Below are 26,088 nucleotides of genomic sequence, written 5' to 3'. Positions count from 1 at the left end.
GTTCGCTTTCTTCTCAATAAAATTATGGACTGGAAACTGAAGACATCTGACTCTTTATGTCTAACTTTGGACGCCAATTTCTCGACAAAACGAAAGATTATTGGATGTACTGTGCTCTGCTCAATTCGCTACGTTCCGAGGTATTTCCGGATACCCCTCACTCCCAGGCGATTCTTCCTCGGAACCAAGATATTAGCTGATTACTTCAGCAAGTTCTTAGTGGCGTGCTTTAATGAGTCATGTGGGATATTTACAGATACACTACTAATCTTCATGTTAGCAACTTTCTTCTTCTATAACTTAGATCTTTGGAAACCTAACAGTAGAGTGACGGATACATCGCTACCCTAACTTTCTTCACTTTATACAGAGAATACATAACTGTGGTACTAAAAAAGTGCAAAAGCTGTCAAAACCACTGTTTTTTCTCAATAACTTGCTTAACTGGAAACCTATTAATGGAGCGAAAGGTGCATATTCGCTCTACGATTCTGTCTATATTAAAGACATCACTCCACGAATCTGAGGTGGTGCAGATTTCAGGTGGAGTATTAGTATACGGCATAGTAGATTATGGAGAGGGGGTGACTCCGTCCATTTCTTCCTAATTGCCGTAAAAAGCGGCCCGGAAAATACGGCTTCAGGCGTTCTGGCGCACTATTTTCTACAGGGAGTTCTACTAGAGCGTGCCAGCCTTGTGCGGCGCCGCATCTTCCGGGCCGTTTTTTACAGCAATTAGGAAGAAATGGAAGGAATCACCCTCCTCTCTATAATCTAATTTCCCTTATAAGAATACCCTACCTGAAAGCTGCACCATCTCAGATTCGTGGGGTGATGCCTTTAAGGTAACTGCGTTGATCTGCAAATATGCGTAGTTTCTTCAGGAAGAGGGGTAGAGCGCCATCGTTGCCATGGTCTACCCAAGTGCTTTTAACCATTTTCTTCGACCGCCTAGCAGCAAAACTTACAACTAAGCGTACTTCCCCTTCATATCCATAATGTCAAAAAGAATTCCCGCAATATGTCATATATTTTCTGATATAGCGTGAATTGAGGATGTCTTTTGGTATGCAGCACTTACCTGTTCGTTTCGAATAGGTAGAAAAAAAGCAACTCATAAATTTCGACGTTTCGATCTCCACTCTTGACTCCATTTTTTTCATCTCAGCCGTCAGGTCCGGTTTTGTAGCAATTTTTTAAAAAGTCCTATCTCCGTATACTAACCATTTTTCGTTTGATGCCCTATCAATAAAGTTAGGGGGCTCGAAACTGAAGACACTCGACTTCTTATGGCTAAAATTGCACACTAATTTCTCGACGGAAACGAAAGAGTATTAGATGTACTAGGTACTGTTCAGTTCGCTACCTTCTCGGGTATTTTGAAATACACTTCACTGGCGAACGATTCTTCCTCCGAACCTAGATATTAGCTGATTACTTCAGCGAATTTTCGATCCAGTGAAAAACAAGCTCTAACTGTACATTCTCGCTTGGTTGATGGTTCCTTCTAAGCACTGCCTCTTTATTTCGTAGCTTATTGCGTATCTGTGCCCACAAAACAGGTAAGTTACTAAGATTTTATTCTAGTACAGTTTACATTATTCTATTTTACATAGTGATTATGAATGAATAGCTCTTCTTCTTCCATTGCTCCGTCGCCCGCTTCCTACTTACGTTGGAGTGAATACCTGTATTGCAAACATTCGACTTTGCTACATGTCCGTTTCTTTTCCTCTTTTCTTTCTTCTCGTGGTAAAGGGGGGTGCAGCTCAAGCGAAGGGGCTCCCCTCGTCGACCGTCCAAAAGTGAAGGAAGTCAGAGCACCGGTTCGGCCACAGCACGTGTGAGTGTGACCACCTTGTTTCCTATAAAAGAAAATCCGAATGGAATGAAAAACTCGCAAGCAGCGATCCTTCTCGTAGCTCATCGCAGATAATGTCATGAAAACGCTCTCTTTTGCGCAGCTGTCACTATCGTGGGTAAAAGATAAAGTATAAGGTGTCTGGCGTTAATCACTCCGCCACCACCATCACTTCAATTCAGAATCGCATGAGGTTTACGAACTGCAATATACAATGGTTTGCGTAGGCTTGCCGACGTGTCAAGCCAGTGTTTTTATCCGCCCGGACAAGTCTGATATTAGTTTATTGATTCCGGAGGGATGAAGACTTGGTGAGCACAATATCTGACCTCCGTTCGATCCTGTAGACAACGAAAACTCTTACCGACCACGCTACACCCGCCCCATCCTGTTGTATGAACCCAGAGTTATGGATTGTAGAACTTTAGAAGCCTTCCGGAACAGAAACGGAAGGAACACTTCAAACGTCCAAGATAATTAGAAGAGAAGGGTGTGTAGCCGTGACCAACGTTCTAGCTTTTATATACTTTTTATATAATTTTTATATTTATATTTTTATATATTTATATTTTATATTTATATACTTTTTTATATATTTTATATTATTTTTGTATATTTTATATATATATATATATATAAGGCATCATCCCATGGTACAGATTTCAGGTGGAGTATTCGTATGCGGGATAGTAGATTATGGAGAGGGGTGTGATTCCGTCCATTTCTTCCTAATTGCCGTAAAGAACAGTCCAGAAGATGCGGCACGTGCAGAAGGATGGCTCCAATCGAAGTCCTTGTAGAAAATAGTGCGCCGGAACGCTCGAAGCCGTATCTTCCGGGCCGTTTTCTACGGCATTTAGGAAGAAATGGACGGAATCACCCTTCTCTCAATAATCTACGATCCCGTATACGAATACTCCACCTGAAATCTGCACCACCTCAGATTCGTGGTATGCTGCCTTTAAGTCCTCTGCGGATTTTAATTTAGGGAGTCATAAGCGGGTTGCGTCGTAATTATTACTAATAGAGGAATTCTGTCACTCGGTGTTCCGCTAATGCAACCGCAACTCGGCTGCTAGAGTGAGTACAGCGGTTTGGACTCTTTCCTGATTTTAGATTTGATTCCTAATGAGTATTTGTTCTAGACCAGCAACTGGAGGAAACTTTACAAATGTTGTGACCTTTCCGGCTCCGCCGAAGGCGTTGACGTCGAAACTGTAGCTTTCGGCTCTTATCACTCATTATCATCATGTCAAGCATATTATCGACAAGGCATTTAAACGGCTCTGGCAAAAATAGATGAAAAATTCCTTTAAAGGAAGTGGAGGGGTGCTAACTTTAACGGAAGTTTGCTGTGTTGATCGATCACTTTGTAATGCGCCAACGACCCCGGCTTTATCTCAACGGTTATAGGTTTCATTAATGTGTATGCAGCCCTTACAATGGCTTGCAGTGCCCAGCCGATGTATCAAGTCATCTTTATTCTCTCAGACAGGTTTGATATCAATTTGGATGCGAAGGGACGTAAGGTTTGGATGGACATGGGTAGCTTTGAGTCGTATTGCTGTGCAGAACTCTTAGTACTATCCTGAACTGTACGGCGGGGAGGGATACAGATATGCTAGCAATGTAAAACATTATGCACCTCACTTCTTCTTCTTCTTCCTAGCGTTTGTCCCGCGTTGTTGCAGGGTCCGCTTTTCTGCTTCTTGTCTTCCATTTGGTTCTATCCATTGCATCAGCCGTACACAAACGTGCTATCTATCATATCCAGCTTCACACGGTCTAACCAGCGAATCTTTGGCCTCCCACGCGGCCTCACTCCTGAAACGTCGAGCTTCAGTGCGGTTTTGGCCACAGAATCTTCCTCTCGCCGCAAGACGTGACCGAACCATCTCAATCGGGCCTCCTTCATCTTCTCAGTTATCGGGACGACGCCGAAGATGGAGCGCACAGTGTCGTTGGATACTTTCTCTTTTAGCGTTACACCTATTGTCCACCTTAACATCCGCATCTCCATAGCGTGCAGCACTCTTTCCAAGGTTTTCGTCGTCGGCCAGGACTCGCATCCGTAAAAAGCAACATGACGCACAACCGTCCTGTAGAACTTCGACTTCAGTCGAACAGGGACTTTCTTGTCGCACAGTACCCCTGTTGCCATTTTCCACTTCATCCATGCAGCATTAATACGTGCTCGACCTTCTTGATCAATGTCGCCTGTGGAAGTCACTTTGGATCTAAGGTACTTGAAACAGTTCACCTTGTTTAATTCGGTGCCATCGACACAAATTGAACCATCCTCTATCCTTGGTCCGCACTCCATGTACTCAGTTTTTGATGTGTTGAGGTGCAATCCATATTGCTGCAGTTGATCCTTCCAAGACTGTACTTGTTTCTGAAGATCCCCTCGAGACTCCGCCGCGAGCATGACATCGTCGGCAAAGAGTAGAGTCCACGGATGCTGCTTCTGGATTTCCTTCGTTATCGTGTCCATGCACAGTATGAACAGCAGAGGTGAGAGGGATGAACCCTGATGAACCTCTACTTGTACAGGGAATGGCCTGCTTGTTCCAGCAGCACATCGTACAACGCTGGTAGGCTTCGCATAAAGTAGCTTCGTCCACCGCACATATTCTTCTGGTACTCTACGCGACCTCATGGACATCCATAACAGCTCATGTGGGACACGGTCGAAAGCTTTCTCGAGATCGAGAAAAGCAAGATGCACATTGCGGTTCTTCTCTCGTTTCTCCAGGAGGATTCGGACAGCATGGATAGCATCTATAGTGCTGCAGTCCTTCACAAAGCCGCACTGGTTGAGTGAAACGCTAACAATTTTCCTCAGACGAGCTTCTAGGACACGCTCAAAAACCTTCATCGTATGGCAGAGCAGTCGTATAGGTCTGTACGAGGTGCAGTCAGCAATGTCTCCTTTCCCTTTCCGGACAGGCACGGTCACAGAAGTTTGCCAAACGTCTGGAGTCCGTCCTTCTGCAGCGATCTTGTTAAATAGAGTTACGAGCCACACGGACCCTCGATCTCCTAGCAGCTTCCAGACATCAGCAGGTATGTCATCAGGACCGGTTGCCTTCTTCGACTTCATTTTTGCGAGGGCAGCACTGACTTCGACGGCAGTAATTGGTAGAACAGGACCCTCGACGCTGGGAACGGTTGGGATGGGAGGATGACAGAACTCTTCGTTACACAAGTGATTGTAGTACTCTCGCCACCTCTCCAGGATCTGACCAGAGCGGCGCAGAACGGCTCCATCAGCTTGGTGTGCTCCATATCCAACGTTGAGCGATGACGCACTCTGACTAAACGATACACTGCCCGCTCGCCTTCTCTGGTATCAAGCATGTCGTACACAGCCTTGTAGCGGTCCGACTGCTTTCTTAGCCGCCTTGGAGACTGCTTTCTTAGCCTCCCTCTTCGCCGCTAGGTAAGCACCCCGATCTTCAGGCTGACGCGTCCTCCACCAGAGCTTATACTTGGACTTCTTCTCACGAATTGCCGCCTGAACTTCCTCGTTCCAAAACCACGTAGCCTTTTGTACCTTTGGCTTACCTAGAGTCGTCTTTCCCAGAGTGTTTTCTGCGGTCAAGCGTATAACGCTGGAAGTAGACGACCACATTTCCTCCACACTACGAGTAGGGTGGGGAAGTGTAGATGGAGCCACGGACGCGAAAAATACCTCCTTTCGATCCTTCAGATTCCACCATTTGATGCGCTGTGTTTCAGTCCTTGGATGTCTCTTCCCTGGGCGGGAGATTTTCAAGTCCATAACGAGCAGATGGTGTTGGGCAGCGACATGGTAACATCCAGAAATCTATTTGTGTCTCACGACCGCCGCTGGTGTACGTGATCAAATGCGATTTTCTTTTTCGATACTGCGTGTTAGCAATGATCAAATCACTTGCAACAGCATACTCCAGGATTCGCAACCCGTCGTTGTTACGAGCTCCATAGCCGTATCCACCATGACAACTCTCGAATCCGTCTTTCCGAGAACCGACATGTCCGTTGAAGTCTCCTCCGATTAAAAGTATTTCTTCGCTTTCCAGGGATTGGACGTACTGCTCCAGATCCTCCCAAAAGCTTGCCTTCTCTTCTTCACTACAGCCCGCCTGTGGCGCATAAGCAGAGACGACTCGCAATTCCACTTTTTCTATATCTACTTTTACAGCCATCAAGCGATCCGATAGTCGATCCACCGCTGTGACGCTATTTCTAAACGACTCGTTCAATATGATACCAACGCCATTGCGATTTGATGTGCCGTGGTAGATCAGCTTGTAGCCATCGCCTAATTCCCTTGCCTTGGAGCCTTTCCAGCGAGTCTCCTATACACAACATATGTCAACACGGCGTTTTCTGAGACTGTCTGCCAGTTCACGACTTCTTCCAGTAAGCGTCCCAACGTTAAGTGTTGCCAAGCGCACTGGATGTTGCTGGCGATGGCAGACTAACTTCTTTGGCCGGCTTCGTCCTCTAGCCCTCGCATATTTGCCACATTGCCCAGGCGAGGACAATGCGCGTCGCTTCTGGGGTACGCCCTAGCTTCTGAAAAACACATAGTAGACATTAGCAGTATGACGCGACGGGGGTGTTGTCGTTGGTCGGCTTGTCGCACTAGCAAGCTAGCAGCCTGGCACTCGTCAATCCAGAATCGTCGTACTACCTCCTCACTTAGCTAGCCTGTAGCCTTGGCCCAAGGACCGGGCTACTAGCGGGACACCTTTGTGGCATGGTTGAACCTGCCGAGACGAAGTCTCGCCACCATAGCTGCCCGACGGCCAGGGCCACCGCTGCGCCGCTTTGAGGCGTGAGGTAGGATTTGCAGCAGATTATGCACCTCAATACCACAGTATTTTGCGAAGAGATATGAAAATACTGAGAATTTTGTCATTTTCTTTGATTTTCTCAATGGCCGCTTGTCGTCAAATCTTTGGATCTCATGTGGTTAATGTAGAGTTCGGAGATTACAATTAGTTTACGACCATGGCGCGGTCGCGTTTTGGAACGCGCCACCCTCGCAGCGTCCACGAGCAAGCTGTCGAAAATCGATGAGATCTCCTCAGTAATATATCCAAGTAAAGGCAACAATAGACTGCTGAGGGAACCGGAGCACACTCACTTATCCCAGAAAGGTAAATGAGTATAAGTTGTAGGTGCTTACGAGTTAAACACATCGCTAGCACGGCAATATGTAAATTATGTAACCATAATATTGCAGAGATCATGCAAATGTTGAAGAAATGTGCTGTCATCCAGGGCACCGCTAAATTCCAGCCCAGATAAGTTGAATGTCCAGAGAAAACGTGGATGTGTAGGCAACGACTGTCCGTATCGTCACATTGAAAGGATATTATCAAAACCTTAGGACTTTCGGTACTTATAGGTTCAAACGAGGCGAGAAGCGCGTTGTGGGACCGCAACGAAAGATGATTTTTGCGAACTGTTCTTGGGCGCAGGGCTATTTTCAAAGGCGGCAAAGGTGCAACCAACTGCATCAGGCAATGATATCAGACAGCCAATTTGTTTGAAGAAAATGCCTCGACTTCTATTTTATGATGCTGATTGATGCTTAATCTTCTTTGCTCTAAATATCTGTTTTGCCTCTCTAACAACGATGCCTTGTTCTGCGTTGCACCGTCACCACTTTAGTTCATCTTTTCAAACGTTCTTGAACTGTTTGATCTCGCAATCACTTTTTTCTTCGTTAATATGTCCATGACCTGGATTTGAATCTTCCTAGACGTTCCTTATTTGCCATTAACCAAATGCCCGCAAGTGTGTGGAAAAAGATGTTCCTTGTATGACGGCTTTGGTGATATTAGTCATGGATGACAGCTCATATTCTGATTGTAAATGAACATTTTGAAGCCTACAACTCGTCTCTTTTTAACTATCCCTCATAATATGGAGTGTTACGCTCCATTCGTTATTTTCGAAAAAAAAAGTCATAGCTTCATTTCTGCGACTGGAATGGCGATGCAATATGGACAAAAAGTCAGTGTTTTTTGAAACGATTCAAGCCCTTTACGGTCTTTTTAGCACGGAAGTGTTGCGCTGCTATTTTTTTTTCACAGAGCAGATACCGTAGGACAAACTACACAATATGGTCTCTAAAAGCGTTCAAAAGGAAAATTTAAATTAACTTAGATATCTTCGTGGTGATATGAGAATCCGAGTCCTTTGTGTTCTCGACTACAACAACGAGGTGATCCGAGAGTTCCATTTCTGGCTTACGTGCTGAACAACAATCAATATCGTTTTCTTCTCTTTTCTTTTCACGATTTGATAATAACAACTCAAATGTTACAATTTTATTAAGCGTATGATCTTTGTATATCGAAGAAACTAAGACACAATAAAATTTTGTATAAAGTTTGTGTACAAGTAGCAAAAGTGGAACAGACTTAAAAGACGTGACGAAAAAAAAATAACGGAGATCAAGGGCTGGGACGTCGGAAAGGCCTGTCGAGTATGCTGGTATAAGGATATCCGACCACATATGGGGGAACAAGGAAAGATAACGGAAAAGTACGGAACTTCTCACCCATAGTGTCGGGGCAAGACAATGGCAAATTTACGATTTGAGTATTGTTGAGTAAAGCCTGTTTGGTCCCACTGTTTGTGAACCATTAGATTGACAAATAAGAAATGAAGACTAAACTGATATCACACAAATTGGACCTCTAAAAGTGATTATGACCTAGGAACATTCTAGGTGGAAATAATGTGGACGTAAAAGTGTGCAATTCCAGCACCGCTTTCCATGATGAAAAGCAACAACCTCAAATGAAACATGTGATCTCAATGGAGCAGTGTAAGTCTTACTAGATCGCTGTGTTACAGGATCTTGAAATGGCTTTTTTCAAGAAAGTGAGCTCAATTTGGTGAGGTTATGAACGGGATACTTTGGATTGATTGGATCTGTTCACCGGGCGATTTGAGGTCTTCTTGACGTTTCCCCAAGGCATTGTCAGCAGCTTCCTTTTTGCGCCATTTCGTACGTCTGTTCTGGAACCATACCTGAAAGCAAAATATACAAAACTGAGAGAAAGCACTAGTACAGCCTAGCGCCTTTCACAACATTCCAAAATTCTTCTTCTTCGAAAACTACGCAAAAATTGTTCAACTTTAAGAAAACTGACATCTACAAAGCTTATATTGGTGTACAAGACCATTATACATGAAAGGCAGAAAGGAAACTGCAGATGGTTGTTACGGAGTCAGTTCTTCATGACCTCTTCCCCAAAACCAATATGTATGTTGTTTGTGTTGTCTCGACCATCAGGTAGTTATTAAATTTTGTCATTCTCTCTGGAATTCTGACGATTTTAATGAAGGAATGAAGGAACTACATTAGCTGGAACTTTGCAGTAAAGTCGAAAAACCTCAAATCCCCCATATAGTGAAAAAAAAAAACCAGTGAGAAAAGCGCACTCCCAATCAACAAAGAACATCATCAGAATTTTTCTGAATCCCTGTTGATTGCGTTTGAGTTTGGATACTATGATTGCTCTTGAGTTACCGTAGTCGATTGCCGGTCATTGAAGCGCCAAATTCAAAATTCAATTTGTCTCGAGGGGCAGCACGCAAATGCGCATAATCGCAGCCAGCTGACTGACTCTGCATCGTATGATTCCGAATTATGGACATAGCATGAATAGCAAATTTATGATGACTGGTACGTCTGCGCATCAATAGGACGAGCTGAAAGATGACTATCCTGCCGCCATACCCACGCACGCACGTATGCGATACGCGTACGTGCCTCCGCTGGTATGGCGGCAGAATAATCATCTTACAGCTCGTCTTATTGTTAATACTTGCATTTCCGTTAAGAAAACATTTTTCCAGGATAACAACACTGGAGAATCCTGTTTCCCAATAGGTCCCATACCGCGTTGAACTTGATAAGATGTCCTCGATGAATGCGACCGCTATTATGGCCTTCACCTCACCACGTTGTTCGCTTTGACGTTTTACGGTTCACGCGCAAACATCGAAGCCTTTGTATTGTTGCGAACCCGGACGACAAGTCAGTGCTGTTACTATGCAATCGATTTCTCGCATAGGTTCGTTGATGTGGTTGACGAGTGACGGATCATGAGGAAATATAATGACCCCCTTATGAAATTATCTAGTTGAATTTTTGATAATTAAAGGCATAACCTCACGAATCTGAGGTGGTACGGATTTCAGGTGGAGTATTCTTATACGGGATAGTAGATTATGGAGAGGGGGTGACTCCGTCCATTTCTTCCTAATTGCCGTAAAAAAACGGTCCGGACGATTCGGCGTGTGCACGCTCCAATCGAACTCCTTTTAGAAAATAGCGCACCGGATCGCTCGAAGCCGAATCATTCGGGCCGTTTTTTTACGGCAATTAGGAAGAAATGGACGGAGTCACCCTTCTCTCCATAATCTACGATCCCGTATACGATACGTATACTCCACCTGAAATCCGTACCACCTCAGATTCGTGGAGTGATGCCTTTAACTCTCGAAATTGGAAAGGATGTCTTTATCGGACGTTCTCACCTAAAGTTGATATGGCCGTGGATTATGTTTTACATACTATTCTCAGAAACATATTAATACAACTAAAGTTACAGAAAACATTTGTGATGTTTACACAGCGGAATTAGATATCCGGGAATGCCAAAAATAGTTCGCTATCTCAAATCGTTTAATTTTAATCTGTTTTCTCTTTCAAAGAAAAATGCATCACTTTCCGAGCTCTGAGGACAAAATATGCATACGCATCAGGATTTGACACCTTTGTGAATCAAATTTCAACGTATTCATCTCATTTTACCACTAGAACAGTGATATCAATGGCAAAACAAAAAAGCGACCTTTCTCAGGAAAAAAAAAATCGGAACCAAGTTCTCTTTATCAGCGATCCTCTAATTTATGTAATTCTCCAAGAAGAGTGCTTTCAAAACTGTTTTCCAAAAATTTGCGTAATAACTTGGAGAGACAAGGAATAATCCTTCCAGAGAAGCTACACTGAAGCGAACTTTTTATCCTTTCTTAGCTTCATAATCGACTCATGCTTAGCAGGCTTAAGCGGTCTCCAGTGAATCCACAATCGTTGTTGATAATTCAAGCAAATTCGCACTTACGAATGTGAACGACTGGCATCACATTTTGATTTATTAGCATCGTTGTCCATGAGGTTTCGAAGCTCATTTTGAAGTATCTTTTTAGAGTTTCAGTGACGTGAACAATGAGTGTGCCTTACCTTCACTTGACTTTCGCTCATGCTCAATTCCTGTGCCAGCTGAGCTCGGTCCGATCCCGCGAGATACTTGGTTTGCTCGAATTTCTTCTCCAACATGAAAATCTGGAAAGACACAATCCCGCTCTCAACATTTGCCGCTGCTATATCTGATTATGTGAAGATGGCATATCATTAAAATATATCAGAATTGCGTATTACGAATGATGTCTTGATTGCCATGTTTTTGTGATGTATAATGAGTAATCATGAGTTATGAAAGGCTGTCATTACCGATATAGGGTTCTTGAAAAACAATCGTCGATGTCTACGCTGTCTTCTCTCGACAATAAACGCAAAATTGTCACTGAACGATAATTTTGCGTGAAATTTCACTCACTTGATGCCCAGTAAACGTTGGTCGGCTTTGCTTCTTATGTAATGCTAATGGATTCGAAGAAAGTTCAACTGGCATTCGTAGCGGAGTCTGCGACGGCAATGGTAGCATTCCGAATGGGTTTAGTGCGGCTGCAGCTCGGGCTGAAATATTCAGCGTAAAATTCTTCGGGCAGGAGTAAACTAAGATTGTGAGTTCGTTAATGACCAATCACTAGAGAATCACCTAAGAATCTTTCATTCACCGTTTAATAGCCTCTTTGAACTGACTGTGGAGAAAGTAGGCAGTGGTCATTCCACCCACCATACCCAGTGAAATCTCGCAACCACACTCAGTAACAGAACATATGTAATTTACTCACTTTTAACCAAAACGCGCATTTTTGCTTTATTTATTTACTTATTTTATATCGCGTATTCCATTTAGGGACTATTAGACAGCTTGTTTTCACTGTTTGTTTAATTTAAGAGCATCTTGAACACAGGAATATATAAATAATTAGAAAGAAAATAAAAAAACATAAGAAGTAAGTAAGAGCTGCACACCAATCCGAGGAGTATAAACCAAACTAATGATCCGCCAAAATATATATTGGGATTTAGAATGTTCGAAATGTTTTTAAATGGCCAACCTTAGACACAAACGATGATATGAAGGATATGTATACGGATATAAGTCTAATTTCTGAAGCTTTGATCGGAACGGAAAATTGATTCTTCCAGGCAATAACATTTCCTCGTAAGCCGATAATATCAATATTCATTGTTAAATATTAGGAAGAAATCTACATAGCTCACAGCAAATATTTTTAGGAAAACCACTTTGATAATTCGAGAGGGAGAAAGTTTTCACAAACCATTCGTCATCAAATCTAAGCAATTTTTAGTTTTTATTTATTTCTACCAAAGACCCCTCAGCTACTCAAATTCGGCTGCTCCTACACAAAGAGAATCTGCATACCATAGAAGGGAAGTTTTCATTAAGAGTAAATGTTCCTTAATGTCCCTGACAGGACGAGGTCTACTAATGGAGAAGAAAAGAACTATCACAAAGAGCCTCACATAACTCGTTTTGATTCCAGTCGACGCTTTGTGCTGGCGTGATTATTGCGTATTGAAACCCATCACTTTATTACGCGCAACATGGGGAGAATGAAGAACATCGTCAAGAGCTTGTTCTCCTAGCGCGAATATATAATCTCTACTTGCTATAGCGCACTAAATGGGCATTCCAAGTGAGAAGCGAAGCTTTAGAATAAATTGTTCTCAATGTGGAAGCCAAGCAACAGCTGATGACGTGATGGAAGTGCATGATGCATGCATGATACACGAATGATGTACACATAATGCATGCATGATCATGAGATGTAACAAACACGTCTACTTTTTTTCTGAAAATTTCTCCAAATATGTTCTAGTGTGCAGTTTTCGCCCCCATCACATTTTTGGCTTCCTCTCAGAGTAGATCGTTCCTGCTTTGCTTCGTTTGTTGTTTCTCAATTGAGCCAAAAACAATTAAATGCAGGATTTTCTTGAAACAGCCAACGATTCAGGCGGTTGTTCGAAAATGAATGAAAAAATAATTTAAAAAAGCAACCAAGAAATGCTAGATTCTGGTGCAAATGAATTTCATTTCTTAGGATTGAGAGGTAAAATTTATGACTGTTTCGAATCCCACAACACAACAAAGTTCATGGATTCGTGTATGAGAATATCAGAATATTTAACTCTGGTTATCAACTACTGCAGGTATCAGTGAGCGCAAAACTGGAAGCATTTTGAAGTGGAATTCCAATTTCTACGTGAAAGCTGCTTAAATAATTTTTTCACATCACCTGCCCGATCAGCCTTTTAGAAAGTCAGATTTTTGTGTACAAACATTGCGATGTTGTTTTGAAGTCGAAAGCGCATTTTGGACGGACTCGTCAGTGCAATGCCGAGCGCTTCATCTTTAAGATTTTCTTGTACTTTCTTCTGGAAAGATACAGTAATCGTTGTTTAAGTTCTCCAGATTTTAAAGTGGCATAGTCGCTGCGTTGAACTCTCATATTTGTTGCGTTTATATTTCTCCGCGAATGATAAACAGTTCCATAGAGTAAAAAAAACGACCATTGAGTGCCACTCCGCTGCAGCTATTAGTTCCACCGCAAAACTACATGTTTCCATAACCATTCACCAACCCAAATGTTGCTTCCATTTTATTAGGCCATCATCACAAGAAACTACAGTATGCTGAACAATGTACGTTGTACGGTTTATAACCGCCCCACTAGCAGAGGGCCGACAGCAGACAGCAGACGCATACACGCACACAAAGCACGGACGTAATCGCAAATATAAGTATTAATGCCGAAATCAATCACCGTTTGAACGCCTTAATTGACAGTTATACAGCTTTTTCGATAATATTTACTCGTAACATACTCCTCTATTCTGCGTGGATTTCATGGAAAGCTTCCAAATAGTAGATTGCGGTGAGAATAACCTTCACTGGGATATTCAAAATACGTATGTAAATATGAATATGATGAAAAATGACTGGAAAGGGGCTAAAATTGGAGTAAATTAGAGTTGTAATAGTACGTTATGATTTCTTTCGGAACATTTAGGCTCAAACTAGAAAAAACACTTATTTCCTTTTGCCTCCTTGTCCATGTGCCAAAAATTCTCGACCTACACATGTATCTCTTTTCTGAATAAAAGAATCCCAAACTGATGTTGTTTAAGCTAAGTTAACTTAAGTTGGTTCATTTTCGTCTTAAATCTCAAAGCATTGGAGCCTATTGGTAGCATGGTGCACATACAGAAAAACTACATCAAACACAAAAAAACTCTTGATCAAAGGCAGTGAAGCTTTGAAGATCTAAAGAAGTAGAATATATGTCACTTAAAAATAGCACCAAATAGGATCAGAGGCTTTTTTGAGTGGACTAAAAGACGTAGTGAGTTGATTTAATCCTGGATGTGAGAAGCAGTAACATTTATTCTGATGGAATGCTTACATGTATGTAGTGATAGCGGTGATGTTGGTTGTCCATAATATGAGGAAAATATGTACTAATAGGTAAAATTCTTTTTGCATAGAATTTTTGGACAAAACACAACATAGGCATAGACACATAGTGTTGCACTTAAGGAAAACACTTAAGGACGTTTGGCTAAAAATTTTTTAGTTGTAGCGTTCCACTTAAGGAAAACATTTTCAGATCACTACTTAACGATTCCTCTTGCAGAATTAAAAAGGCAATGCAGACCATGAACTGTTGTTTAATTGAGCCATACAATCAATTATAAACTTCAAGAACAATGTGAGTGAAATATGAACTTGATATAGTGTTCCTGATAGTACCTATGTACAGTATAATGCAATTGCAATAACATAAATAGAAACGAGAATACAAACTAATTCTTAATGATTTAAAGCTAAAATCTAGTGACAATTTGAAGATGAATTTCGGTGAATATTGATGTAGAAGTGAAATTATTACTATCCAATGCAATGTCTTGGTCGTTGATGCAGAATGCAAAACTCCACTCAAAATGCTGATTATGTAAAGTTATTTTTTTATCTTATTTCTTAAAATTTTGGTTATCCAATAGAACTGTAAAGAACTTCAAGCTCAATTTTTTGAGAAGGGAACTTCTTACCACAAAACATCAGAAAAATTGTGTTTTTGAAGAAAAAAAGGCGAAGAAAAAAGGTTTCACAAATCCCATCTGAACTTCTTCTGTCCAGATCTTACTGTGAATGAAACTTCCGTAGTGCTCCAGAACATTCCTTTTTGACTCAGAAAAAACTACGAGCGCATCCCTATTTTTGGACGGAGTAGCCAGTTTGTGTGTAAGTTCCTCGAATGACTGTGCTTCGACCGGAAACAATGTATGGCGTGTTTGGATGACGTGCATATCAAGTAGGCACGACATACATTATGCCTCTATCATATGTTATGAATACGCTAATAGGCTAAGACATTGCGTAGAATGTGAAATGATGCGCTTAGCCACCTGCTACTGCTGGACATCGCACTATTCGCAGCTGTAACTGTAACATTGACTGACTAATTGCCCTACACTCATATACGGTATCTTCGACGATAATTTAGCCGACATTTGGATGACCGTAATTGTGGCCATCTAAGGACGAAGACTACGATTGGACGAACGACACGAATGTGTATGAAAATCGGCAATGAACCGTTCGGCGACTAAAGTAGATGTCTAAAGTTCTTTTTAGCCGCATAGAGACTCATTCACATTCGTTTCGAGATGATTGACCTGATTCTGTACGTTTCATAATCCTCAGGAACATTACTAAGAAGTCGGGCATTTGTCGCTCAGCTTTGCACAGAAGAACTGATGTAAAAGTGATTCTCTTCCAGATGGGAGTAAGCTTAGAATTTACTAAAATTCTATTATTTCGGGAAACTACTGGCTATTGAGGAGAAAAATTTATGTATGATGTTCCAGTGTGAACAATACACTATCCAAGAAAGGACGTAGAAAATGAGATGCTGCAGATGAAATCCGGATTAAGCCAATTAAAAACTCTGCCAATGATTAGCTCATTGTTCTGATTCTCTTCTTATACGGAATCGTCGATATCACAATCAAGAACTAAAGGCAATCACTAAAAAAGAACAAGGGAAACTGTTATGCTGTTCATCTCGTCTACCTTTTTCTTACATTTGACAAGTTCAGCTGGAAAAACGGATGCAAAATTTGTGATAGCCGTCGACGTTCCTTTAACTTTCCGATAACAAAAGTGCTTCGCTTAAATGCAAAATTGTTAGTACTTCAATTATTCCGAAAATTGTTTCAAGTTCGGGTAGAGCGCTTCCAAATGCAATTATCGCGCTGCACATTATTTAATTCAAACTTGTATTCCTTTTCCCAAACTCTTCCTTCTTTTGAGTGCTGTCTTTTCTTATTCTTTAGCAGAAAATTCAGTTTGAGAATTGCCTAATGAGGATTATTTATGAGTGCCTAAATCTGACTCCAAAAAACTAATCCATAAATTAGAAATGCAAAAGCCACGTAAATTTTCAATTGTGAATCTTAAGGAGTAGTTTTCAAAACTCTCTGAACCAAAGAGAAAGAGAAAAATGATGGTCCACACCGGTGGTGTTTCTCTTTTCACGGAACTCCTAACTATCGCCGCAGATTTGTTGTTTCAATACTGCGCTATAGCTCATAGTCGTTTCCTTGTTGTGAGCCCCTCTTCAAAGGGATAATCTTCGACAGCTTAGCGATTTGAAACACCTACACGCGCGAACACAATTCACTTCCAATTTTTCTGCAAAACGGCATGATAACACAAACCTTGGTCTTGTGCTAGGATACGTAACGGATTCGTCACTGCCGCAGCTGCTGCTGCGGAGTTCAATTGTTGCCCGACTAGGAACGAGAGGTAGGCTTGCTGAAAGTGCGAATGTTAGTTCAGATCTCATCATATGTTTTTATGTCAGCACGTTGCCGAGCTTAGCCTCATAAAGTTCTTAATGAGCATTGGATAGCTAATCGACGGATCTGGTTTCATCACATAGAACGAATCCCTGAGCTTAATCAGTCTCACTCCGACTCATTATTAACAGCAGCAACTGAAGCGCGTACTATCGTATAATGAAGAGAGAGCGAATATCGAACCTGGATTTGCGCAGGAGATATATCGATAGAGTTGTGCATAACCAACGGTGAAGAGATTTCGGAGACTGTAGATGGAGAGGGAAATGCGGAGCCAGGAAACAAAAAATGTGGGAACACTGAGGCAGGTGGAGCTTCGGAAGCGGATGTCGAGCTGAAACAGCAGTTTTCATCAAGAACTGTTGTTCAGAGATCTAGATCTTTTCAGAGCAATCGTCTTTGTCGGCCCTCCAGTAAGACCCTAGAATTTTATTAACCACAATCTTTTAACATACTTGACATACATACTGAGAAATACATTATGGCGAATCAGTTCCGTTTTTGTTTTTATAAATCGCGTCGTCCACGATAGAGCATTAAAAACTAATTCTTTGCGGATTTTAAAATATCATGCGAGGGATATCCGATATGAATCGGATTATGTTATTACATAAATCTGGCATCCTAGTCAGATTTTAGGAGATTCATGGGTAAGCGCATTTACTAAAGTTTAAGGCAATCCACCCCTCTAGTAATTATGTAATTGGTGGGAGTCCATTCCAATCACTGTGGATGTAGGATGGGATAGACCTGGAAAACCCGGAGATCTGGATTAAAGTGAACTCTGCTATGATTATGTTGCATGACACCTACACATTTTCCCTGTCCGCAAATAAACAGCAATGTCTAATTCTTATTACATGGTTTTAAATTTTTCCTAACACTAGAAATCAGTACGGAAATAAAGTTACTTGAAAGTTCAGAAAAGGGCCAATGTTTGCATAATTTTTGTATTGGAAGTGATTTGTCAGAAATAATAAAGCATTAAAATTTTGGCTTTTGGATATCATGAATTTTTTTGGAGAGCAGTTAGTTTTGACCGACTTGTTAATTGTATTTGGAAAAATTTTCAAAGTTTCCTTATTTCAGAAATTTTATCGACTGCTGGCGTATTTTGCTCATATAAGCTCAGCAATACCAGTTTTTCCTTTTTTGTTGTCATTGTGTTTCCTAGAAATTTGTATGAGTACAGTAACAAAAGTACGTGGCGGTACTCCTACATAGAAATGAACGAGAAACTTCAACCAACCCGTGCTCCTCTTCTGTAGACCCGCACCGCGGCGAACCGGTATCATCATCACTGGCTGCAGACGAGCTGCTGAAATCGTATCTATTTGGTGACTTCTCCTTCGAATTCTCTTCTCGACTCTTCTAGACTTTTACGTGAAAGTTGCGCTTGCATTGTAAAAGTGCGGATCTGTTCAATATTCATGAGATACTGTCAAATCGTTCAGCTTAATCGAAGGGGATTTCTTGTCGACATCAATCGATACCGCTATTACTGACAATGTATAGCCAGTACTTGGCGGTAAGGTAGCAGCCATGTTGACTTTGGACTAACGTAACGCTACTATATGTTACTTATTGAATCTGGAGAAGAGATTTTTTAAGTCACGGCGAAACTCACCTCGCCGTTGGGCTATTCTCCTTCTTGTCAAGAATGTTTGAAATACTGTAGGCGCTCTTTTTCTCCGATTGATCCTCGGACGCTTGACGAGTCTTGAAAGCACTTGGCGTAGAGAAATTCTGTAATTCTTCTAAATCCGTTTTCACATAAAATAAAGCTATTCAACCTTGTTCTAGTGCCAATAAGACAGTTTTAAGGATTTTCTCAACAACTTTACAACGTCCAACAAATGCTAAGGAGGAAATTTCAAGTTCTATTCGTCAAAGAGAAACGAAGATTTTGCGAAGAAAAGGCATTTTCTAACCCAGCACATCAAAATATTTTCGACAAGCAAAAATATCCCTTAGAATCTTTTGAAGCCGTCAAACTAAAAAATGTTTTTTTCTTCAAAGTGCTACAAAGTGGAAACACCTTTTAGTGAGCTGCCGTCGATAACTATACGACGAGAAGAACATTTGAAAAGTACAGAACGTTTCTGTCCCTTCTTCAAGTGTAAAACATCCAATCAATATGTCTTCTTTTTTTTGAAATTTTTTTCTATATTCACCCTCTAAAGAAGGCTTGAAACCGTCGTTTCAACAGTTTGGATGAGAAAACTCTCCTGAAATCAATTCACAAACAGCAGAATAGTTCGTGCAAAATACATTTTAGAGAGGCTCAGAAATCGTATGGCAGCTTCGGAATGTAGGCTGTCCATCCTTGAATACATGAGCGTTTCACTATAGTACTTACCGTCACTGGACCTGGTGAAGAGGTCAACGTGGCGGCAGAAGAGAATTGTGGTTTTTCCGGTGACGAGAGATGACTTCCGTTGAGGAAGATGCTCATTCGGAAACAGTGCAAAATAAATTATGTTATTACGAATCTCTTTCAAAAATCAAATGAAGACGAACTACTAAGGGAGATCGGACGAGGTTTGAGGAAAAAAGAGAGAATCTTCACAAAAAATGCCCAGACTTCAGATTCAGATTCAGAACTGAGCTACTGTTCTGTGTTACGGAGAATACTATGGCACAGCACACGAGCTTCGGAGGATTTCATTGAAAGCAGCAATAAAGTGATGAAATGCGATTCCCATTCAATAAACAGCCCCAGTGTGAATGATTGAGCGAAACATTCTGTTCTATGGATAGAGGGCTGTTGTATTGCAAGCGATCTTAATGCTTGATGTTGACAACGACAAAGAGAATAAAATCTGGAGGATAATTCCATGCTCCAATGCATAGAGAATGTCTAGGAACATACAGGAGAAATGTCCAACTGGTGGATGAGCTGGAGACCTCACGGGATCTTGTTTAGCTTCATGATGGAGTCACGTTCAGCAGGAAGAGTGAACAGTAGCACACGCCCCTTCAAGGAGAATATTTAGGAGGGATCAGTGAGGGATAACGCCTTGAGCAGTTATTAAAGCGTACAATCCATCTTAATAGGCCTGCTTTTCTACAAGATCCTTCCCATCCTCCCCCTCATCGGATTTTCTGAAGTAGGTAATACATTCATATTAATGAATTGTAAGTAGGTCTGTACGAAAACTCTGCGAAACCTCATTAAGATGTCCCTTGCACCCATCTTCCTTTTTTAGATCTTTTTTTATTCTGTGGCTTAGTTTACCAATAAAGGCAAAAATAATGTCCTTTGTTTTGTTTAAAAAACTATTTTGTATTTACACGCGTTTCAACACAAAATATTACACCGAATATTTCCAGCAGCAGAAGCTAGTGAAGAACAAATAGCTGAAGAAATCAAAACTTTTCTGATTTAAGAACGTGGACAAGATGCTGAAACAATGAGAAATTCTTTCAGTTCCGTAAGATTTTCCGGAATTTTTTTGTCTTATGTTCCGGATATGATAACTAGTGCTGAGTAGTTCTGGGAAACCTTTTAAGCGAATGGGAAAATTAGATTGAAACTTTTTTTGTGTAAAAGCTTGATAAGAAAGTTTCTATACGCATATATACCATTGAGTATTTCAGGAATACGGGATAGCTTTTGAGGTACTCCTCAAAAGAGGTTTCTTTATGCTGAGGAATAGTGCAAACTGCCTCCGGAGCACATTTTCATGCACTTTAATAGATCAAATTTTACGAAGTAATTGCCAATGATTGGAATAGAATTAAGCAGTGTTTTGGTTTCTATTATTTTCTTGATTTTGATAAAATGTTACTTATCTTTGAGAGTATAATTAGTGTTATATGTACTTGACACAAGTATGTTTTGAGTAAGGTTCAAAGAGCAGAGGAGGTAAGACCAGCATGGATTTCAGTAACATAATAGCAGGAAAGGATGTACGGAACACACTTTGGAAAGTGAAGGTCTTTGAATCTCCTTGGCTTCTTGCAAACACTTCAAGAACAAAAAATGGCCATCAAAACCTACATCTGAACGTCTCTTGCAACGGAAATACATAGTTGCTAGTTATAGAGCCAGATGAGGAGCTATAATAACCTCATTGAAGCAGGTGAGAAGCGAACGCGAATGCTAGTAATCACCAGTTATGATACCAACCATTAATTGCGAACTGATTACATGTGCAGAGCTCACTTAATTAGGCTATGTGATCGTCGTTGAAGAGTTGTTTCCGCCTAATGGAAGGCCGAAGCAAATCCGGATAGAGGGTGCACAGGTTAGGAGGAGGATTGTGGAACGAGTTCGAATGATACAGTAACAAATAGCTACTGAAATAAAGAAGAGTTGAGCTGTTGAATGGAGTCTAATTGATGTACATAGTTAGCTATGGATATATTGCAATAATATCCATAGCGTCATCATTTAGAGAGGGGAGCTACAAGCACTATGCCGCTGAGCGACGAGCGACTGGGGAATTACTGGAGAATGAAGAGTAAGAAGGTGAAGATAAAAAATAACCTGAAATAATCTCATAAATAACTACTCAAAAAAGTTAAGCAAAGGAAGCACGACTACGAGAGTATTGTACTGAGTGCTTTGAAGGTCCTCACTTTAGTTCTGGAAAAATTTCCCTGAAGAAAATTCTGAGGAGACTTAATGAGAAATGTGTTAGATTTCTTATCCAAAAATTGTTTCAAAAAACAAGCATCTATCTCTCATTGCTGACAATTTTTATTGTAAGAAAAACCTTCTTTCTGTTCTGTGGTAATAGTTTTCACAGTCATCTTTCCTTTAGCAATCTTCTGTTCCGTCTAACGATTATTTGCCAACGCAACAGAAAATTCAGAGTAGAGTTATTCAGTCTCACTCCTAAATACTATCATTTTCTGAGTTATATCCTGTAAGAGCTGCTAAGTATGCACCGCTGCATTTGTGAGCTAGATTGATAGAGCAACGAGGGTTTGTGAAACAAACAAAAACAAACAAACAACCTTAAAATAGTGGGTTCAGAAAATTTAAGCATTTGAAGGATTTCATAGATTTCAGCTAAAGGCTATGTACCTTATGTATAACTCACCTAGTCTTCCCTAGGGGCCTTCTGCATCCACAAAGGAAATATACCATTTAAGCAAGAAATTTGCTATCATTTCTACATTTCTATCGCTGTAAAGTGAAAAAGAAAGAGAAGTGTTTTCTTATCGATAACCATCGCAACAATTGAAGCCAAGTTAGTGGTGGATTACTGTAGAAAAAGATAAACATATTGCACTTGTTGTGTAATAAGTATAAAGTGTGGTTATAAGGTGGAGTTATCTGAAGTGAATCAAATGCCATCATACGACTTGAAAAATTTAAGATACATTTTTGAACTCTTGGCATTCCACTCGCGAGTTATTCTAGACGGTCCGTGAATCGAGAAATAATTTTGCAAATATTATCCAGCTGTTTTTTTCTTGTGCTTCTACAGCCAAATAAGGGGCACTAATACGTTTCGACTTCGGAACTTGGTTTCACGAGAATCATAAATTTTTGTTGTAAAGGAAGACAAAGGTAGAGTGAAATATGGAGCCGAACTCCAAGAAAATTCAGAGAAAAAGAACAAATATCTCTGTGAGGAAAAAATTTGACAAGAGCAGGAGAAAGCTTCTCTCCGCCTCCTATTTGATCTGAAACCCTGCTTTGATCGAGTAATGAGCAATGCTGTGTTCGAGCCGAAGCCGAAGCCGCATAATAGAGCTTATAGCAAAATAATGATAGTCGTATTGACATTGATATCTGCGGCTTCTTATCCATGAGCGGCATACAGCATTCCCGGCAACGCTTGTCGCTTCAGCGAATTGCAATCGTTGATGAGCTTGTTGTTGGATGGAATGGAACCGATTCGCCTCACATCTCTCCGAGCTCTGCGGAAGAACCGCAACGATCCACATTGCACCTACAAGTCACCGAAATTGCTCCCCTTTGCGTCATTTTGTTGTGATATTCATATCTCGCTCCTTCTCCATGCCTATTACATAAAGAAAACCGCCGCGCATCGTACTATGAGTCAGGAAATAGATTAATAACACCCCAAAGGATTACTGTATGTATCGATTACACCGTCCGAAGGGTTGATGTTGAATGCCGCTGGAACGCTGCATAGCTGCTGGGTAGCGGGATTTCTTGACGTAGACAATTGAAATGGTTGACTCCGCCCACTTTCCTTCATTTTCCCAAAGGTAGAAAAATTTTCTCCTCTGTCAATGAACATATCCTCGAAGCGAAAAAAGTTAATTACAAGCTAACCAATATTTCACTTTAATTGACGTTTTGAGATAATTAAGTTAATGCTCAGCACAATAACAAGAACATATAATAACGACGCAGACATGGCATTATTAGAAAATGAGGTAAAGAGGCATAGATTATGGTTGGAAAAAGCGTTTGTATGTAGTAAATGTTAACTAATTAGACTGAACACTAGGTAAAAGCAATGAGATGTGAGGAATGCGAATGACAGTCATCATTATGGGTCTATCCACGTGCATTTGACGAGTTGAAAATTGCGTTGTTTTCGGATTTTACTCGTTTGAAATAGAAAAAAGATGCGAAGATCCAAAACTTCACATTTTTCTCCATATTTTACACATGCAAACATAATTGGGTCAGCTCATTTGTCATTTTATATTTATGACTGAAACATCCTCATGTGGACATATGTAGGAAGAGGATATTATTGTATAAGTAAGTATATTACTCGAATTTGAATAATGGCGAGTTCCCCATTATTTTTGCAAAAATTTAATAGATTGTCGGTTATTCACTTAGTCTTAGACAGATAGGGTAACAGTTCCTGTACCGAAGACATCGGTTTTCAAGACTTACTATAGGATTTCTGGAAAATACAAGCATTTCACCTCCTTTGTATCACTATATTTAGAGCAGTGACAGAAATAATAAGCAAGCAACAAACAATATGTCTAGTAACAAAACCGTTACAACGGTGAGTTTGCAATAAATCTAGAAGCTCCTGGAAACAGCGTACACTGTCTGTTCTTATGACCAACGCTGCATAATATCTCGATGGTGCGAAAAACAAGCAATGAATAAGGTTTCAATAGTTACTGACCAGATTTTTACTTTGATTTTTTTAAATAAATAAACTTGATAGATGCATCTGAACTACACGAACAAATCCATTTGATCTCATAGAACACTGCGCTGATATACTACTGAGAAGGCATCGCGGTATCATATTCGTGGCCGATAATCCGTTGCGAAGTAAGAACTAATCTAATGGAACTATCCGTCAACAACAGCAGTAGCACCTACCATAAGAAAACTATCATAAATTCTGCCCGTAAACGCGACAATCATTCAATTTAATAATTTGCACGGCGAAATGCTTCGAAAGACATTAATTCCACAGTATTTCACATGTTATTCAATAACGTCATAGTTACAGGGTTGGTATACAAAAAATTATGTAACGACCCCTATACACGTAATAAATCGCCGCGTAGGGCAGCGCTCGCGCTGCATAACAAATCACGGAATATTAGGCGATGATAGAGTAGCGAAAGACGTCGGAAGCAGATCAACGAAAAGCGTCTTAGATGGGCGTGGCTACGCCGACCAATCACAGGGTTGCTCCGCCCAAGAGTGACGGCGGCCAAGCGAAAGCACTTCATGTATCACTCAGTGGAATACAGTAATTGACAGATTAGGGATAACGAAACTTGGAGGTTACGGACAGACTGGCCGTTTCCATCCTTAATTTGCATTTGAGATCGTTAAATAAAGGAGCTGACGATGAATGTTAAAATCGACCTAAAGCAAATATTAAAGAAACCAACATTTAGTAGCATGTGTTTGTGTCAAATTTTCAAAAAAGCTTCAAAAAAAAGTTCGTAGATGTCGTTGATAAGAATCGAGCAAGTTGAGGACAACCGGGAAGTAGGCGAAATTTGTCCGGTCAGCGCTCTCCGCCTAATTCACAAGGTTGTGAATGGTAGGAAGAGGACAGAGGCAAGCCAAGGACCTATTACGAACGCCCGAAAACCGGCGACTCATAAAAATTACCATAGCGATCGCGTCCGAATTACTAATATGTAATTGAAATGGGTGCTCCGAATAGGCAGAAGAGTTATGGACGAACCAGACTAGCGCTGTTCGTTCCGTGGGACGAAAAGGGTACATTACAGAAAATGCGTCGTTCGCATCGAGATGAGCTCCTTGGTAATCGCCTATGAATACCTTGGGGTTGTCGTAAAAAAATGATGCCTTGAGAGAGAAGGCTCAAAAGTTGCTTGATTATCCGCTAGCCGGGACGATTCCCTTAGTACCAGATTGTTAACCACAGAAAATGGGTATTAGCAATGTACCAAAAGTACGAAATGGTAAGAGTCCTACTCATTTTTCTCTAATAGAAAAAAACAGTATGGACATGTTGAAATCAACAAAAAAAAAACGTTTTGCCTCCTTACCTTTGACTTTCAAATAAAGATGTAATAAAGAGTAATAGAAAGTTATTCAATTGAAGACAGGCTTGATTTGAAAGAATCAAAAAATTTTCCCAAATGTCTGATATGATAAAGCTCACTCCATCTACTTCTGTGTTTGTCCAGCGATATATTGGAGAACATTAGTCGTACCAGCAGGAGAGTACAGCGTCTTCAGGCTCTTCGTCGGCTAATGTGCCCCTTTTTTCCAAGTCTGCAGGTTTGGTAAGATTTGGAAACGATTCCCCTGCCACTGACAGAAATTTTAGAATTGGCTCCTTAATCTGTTGTTGACTCGGCAAGATGCCTTTGTGTGCTGACAGGGGAATTTTTATGTTCAGAATTAATTAAGTTGTTTTAAAGTGGGCCATCACCTTCTTCTCCCACAAAAACGCTGAAAGGAATAGGAAGAGCCCATGGACTTTGCTAGAAATTATATTTTATTGGGATGAGGTTTTTTCAAAATCCAGACTCTGGTTCCACTAGTGGGAAGTCTGATTGGTACGGCTGTCTCCTTTCTGGTCTAATTTTAGATCGCGTCACCATTTTTTTGCTCCAAAATCATAAGATCATTCAGCGATCCATGGCCATCCAAGGATTTCCTGTCGATTTCCTCTAGTTCATTTTTAGCTCATAAAAACTTTCACTTTTTTGTGAAAACTGAAAATGCTCATGAAATGAA

General features: G+C 40.8%; 3 protein-coding genes across 6 annotated transcripts; all 3 read right to left on the bottom strand.

Annotated features, from left to right (window-relative positions):
* Positions 1–3,599: 3,599 nt before the first annotated feature.
* Positions 3,600–5,495, bottom strand: RB195_017999 (uncharacterized protein; the record flags this gene model as incomplete). 2 transcript variants are annotated; one of them, XM_064185227.1, is made up of 2 exons in its annotated part: positions 3,600–5,174; positions 5,229–5,495. In XM_064185227.1, 2 exons carry the CDS (start codon positions 5,493–5,495, stop codon positions 3,600–3,602), a joined length of 1,842 nt encoding a protein of 613 aa, XP_064041107.1. The 2 variants fall into 2 exon arrangements, with proteins under 2 accessions (XP_064041107.1, XP_064041108.1); XM_064185226.1 differs by lacking the exon at positions 5,229–5,495 and having other exon boundaries at positions 3,600–4,964.
* Positions 5,496–5,598: 103 nt separating this feature from the next.
* Positions 5,599–19,407, bottom strand: RB195_017998 (uncharacterized protein; the record flags this gene model as incomplete). Of its 3 annotated transcripts, XM_064185223.1 has the most annotated exons (9): positions 5,599–6,204; positions 8,661–8,725; positions 8,809–8,899; positions 11,121–11,222; positions 11,497–11,636; positions 16,812–16,908; positions 17,136–17,286; positions 18,580–18,698; positions 19,312–19,407. In XM_064185223.1, the coding sequence occupies 9 exons, from the start codon at positions 19,405–19,407 to the stop codon at positions 5,599–5,601; spliced, it is 1,467 nt and encodes a 488-aa protein (XP_064041104.1). The 3 variants fall into 3 exon arrangements, with proteins under 3 accessions (XP_064041104.1, XP_064041106.1, XP_064041105.1); XM_064185224.1 differs by lacking the exons at positions 5,599–6,204; positions 8,661–8,725 and adding an exon at positions 18,202–18,270 and having other exon boundaries at positions 8,756–8,899; XM_064185225.1 differs by lacking the exons at positions 8,661–8,725; positions 8,809–8,899; positions 11,121–11,222; ... (3 more) ...; positions 18,580–18,698; positions 19,312–19,407 and adding an exon at positions 6,600–6,644.
* A 3,176-nt stretch (positions 19,408–22,583) lies between these two features.
* RB195_017997 (uncharacterized protein) lies at positions 22,584–22,856 on the bottom strand (the record flags this gene model as incomplete). Its single annotated transcript, XM_013440998.2, has 1 exon — positions 22,584–22,856. The coding sequence occupies one exon, from the start codon at positions 22,854–22,856 to the stop codon at positions 22,584–22,586; it is 273 nt and encodes a 90-aa protein (XP_013296452.2).
* Between the last annotated feature and the right edge of the window lie 3,232 nt (positions 22,857–26,088).

The sequence above is a fragment of the Necator americanus genome, chromosome II (genome assembly GCF_031761385.1).
Source record: "Necator americanus strain Aroian chromosome II, whole genome shotgun sequence".
Lineage (NCBI taxonomy): Eukaryota > Metazoa > Nematoda > Chromadorea > Rhabditida > Ancylostomatidae > Necator > Necator americanus.
The sequence above is the reverse complement of the archived record's forward strand: the minus strand, read 5'-3'. Positions and strand labels throughout refer to the sequence as shown.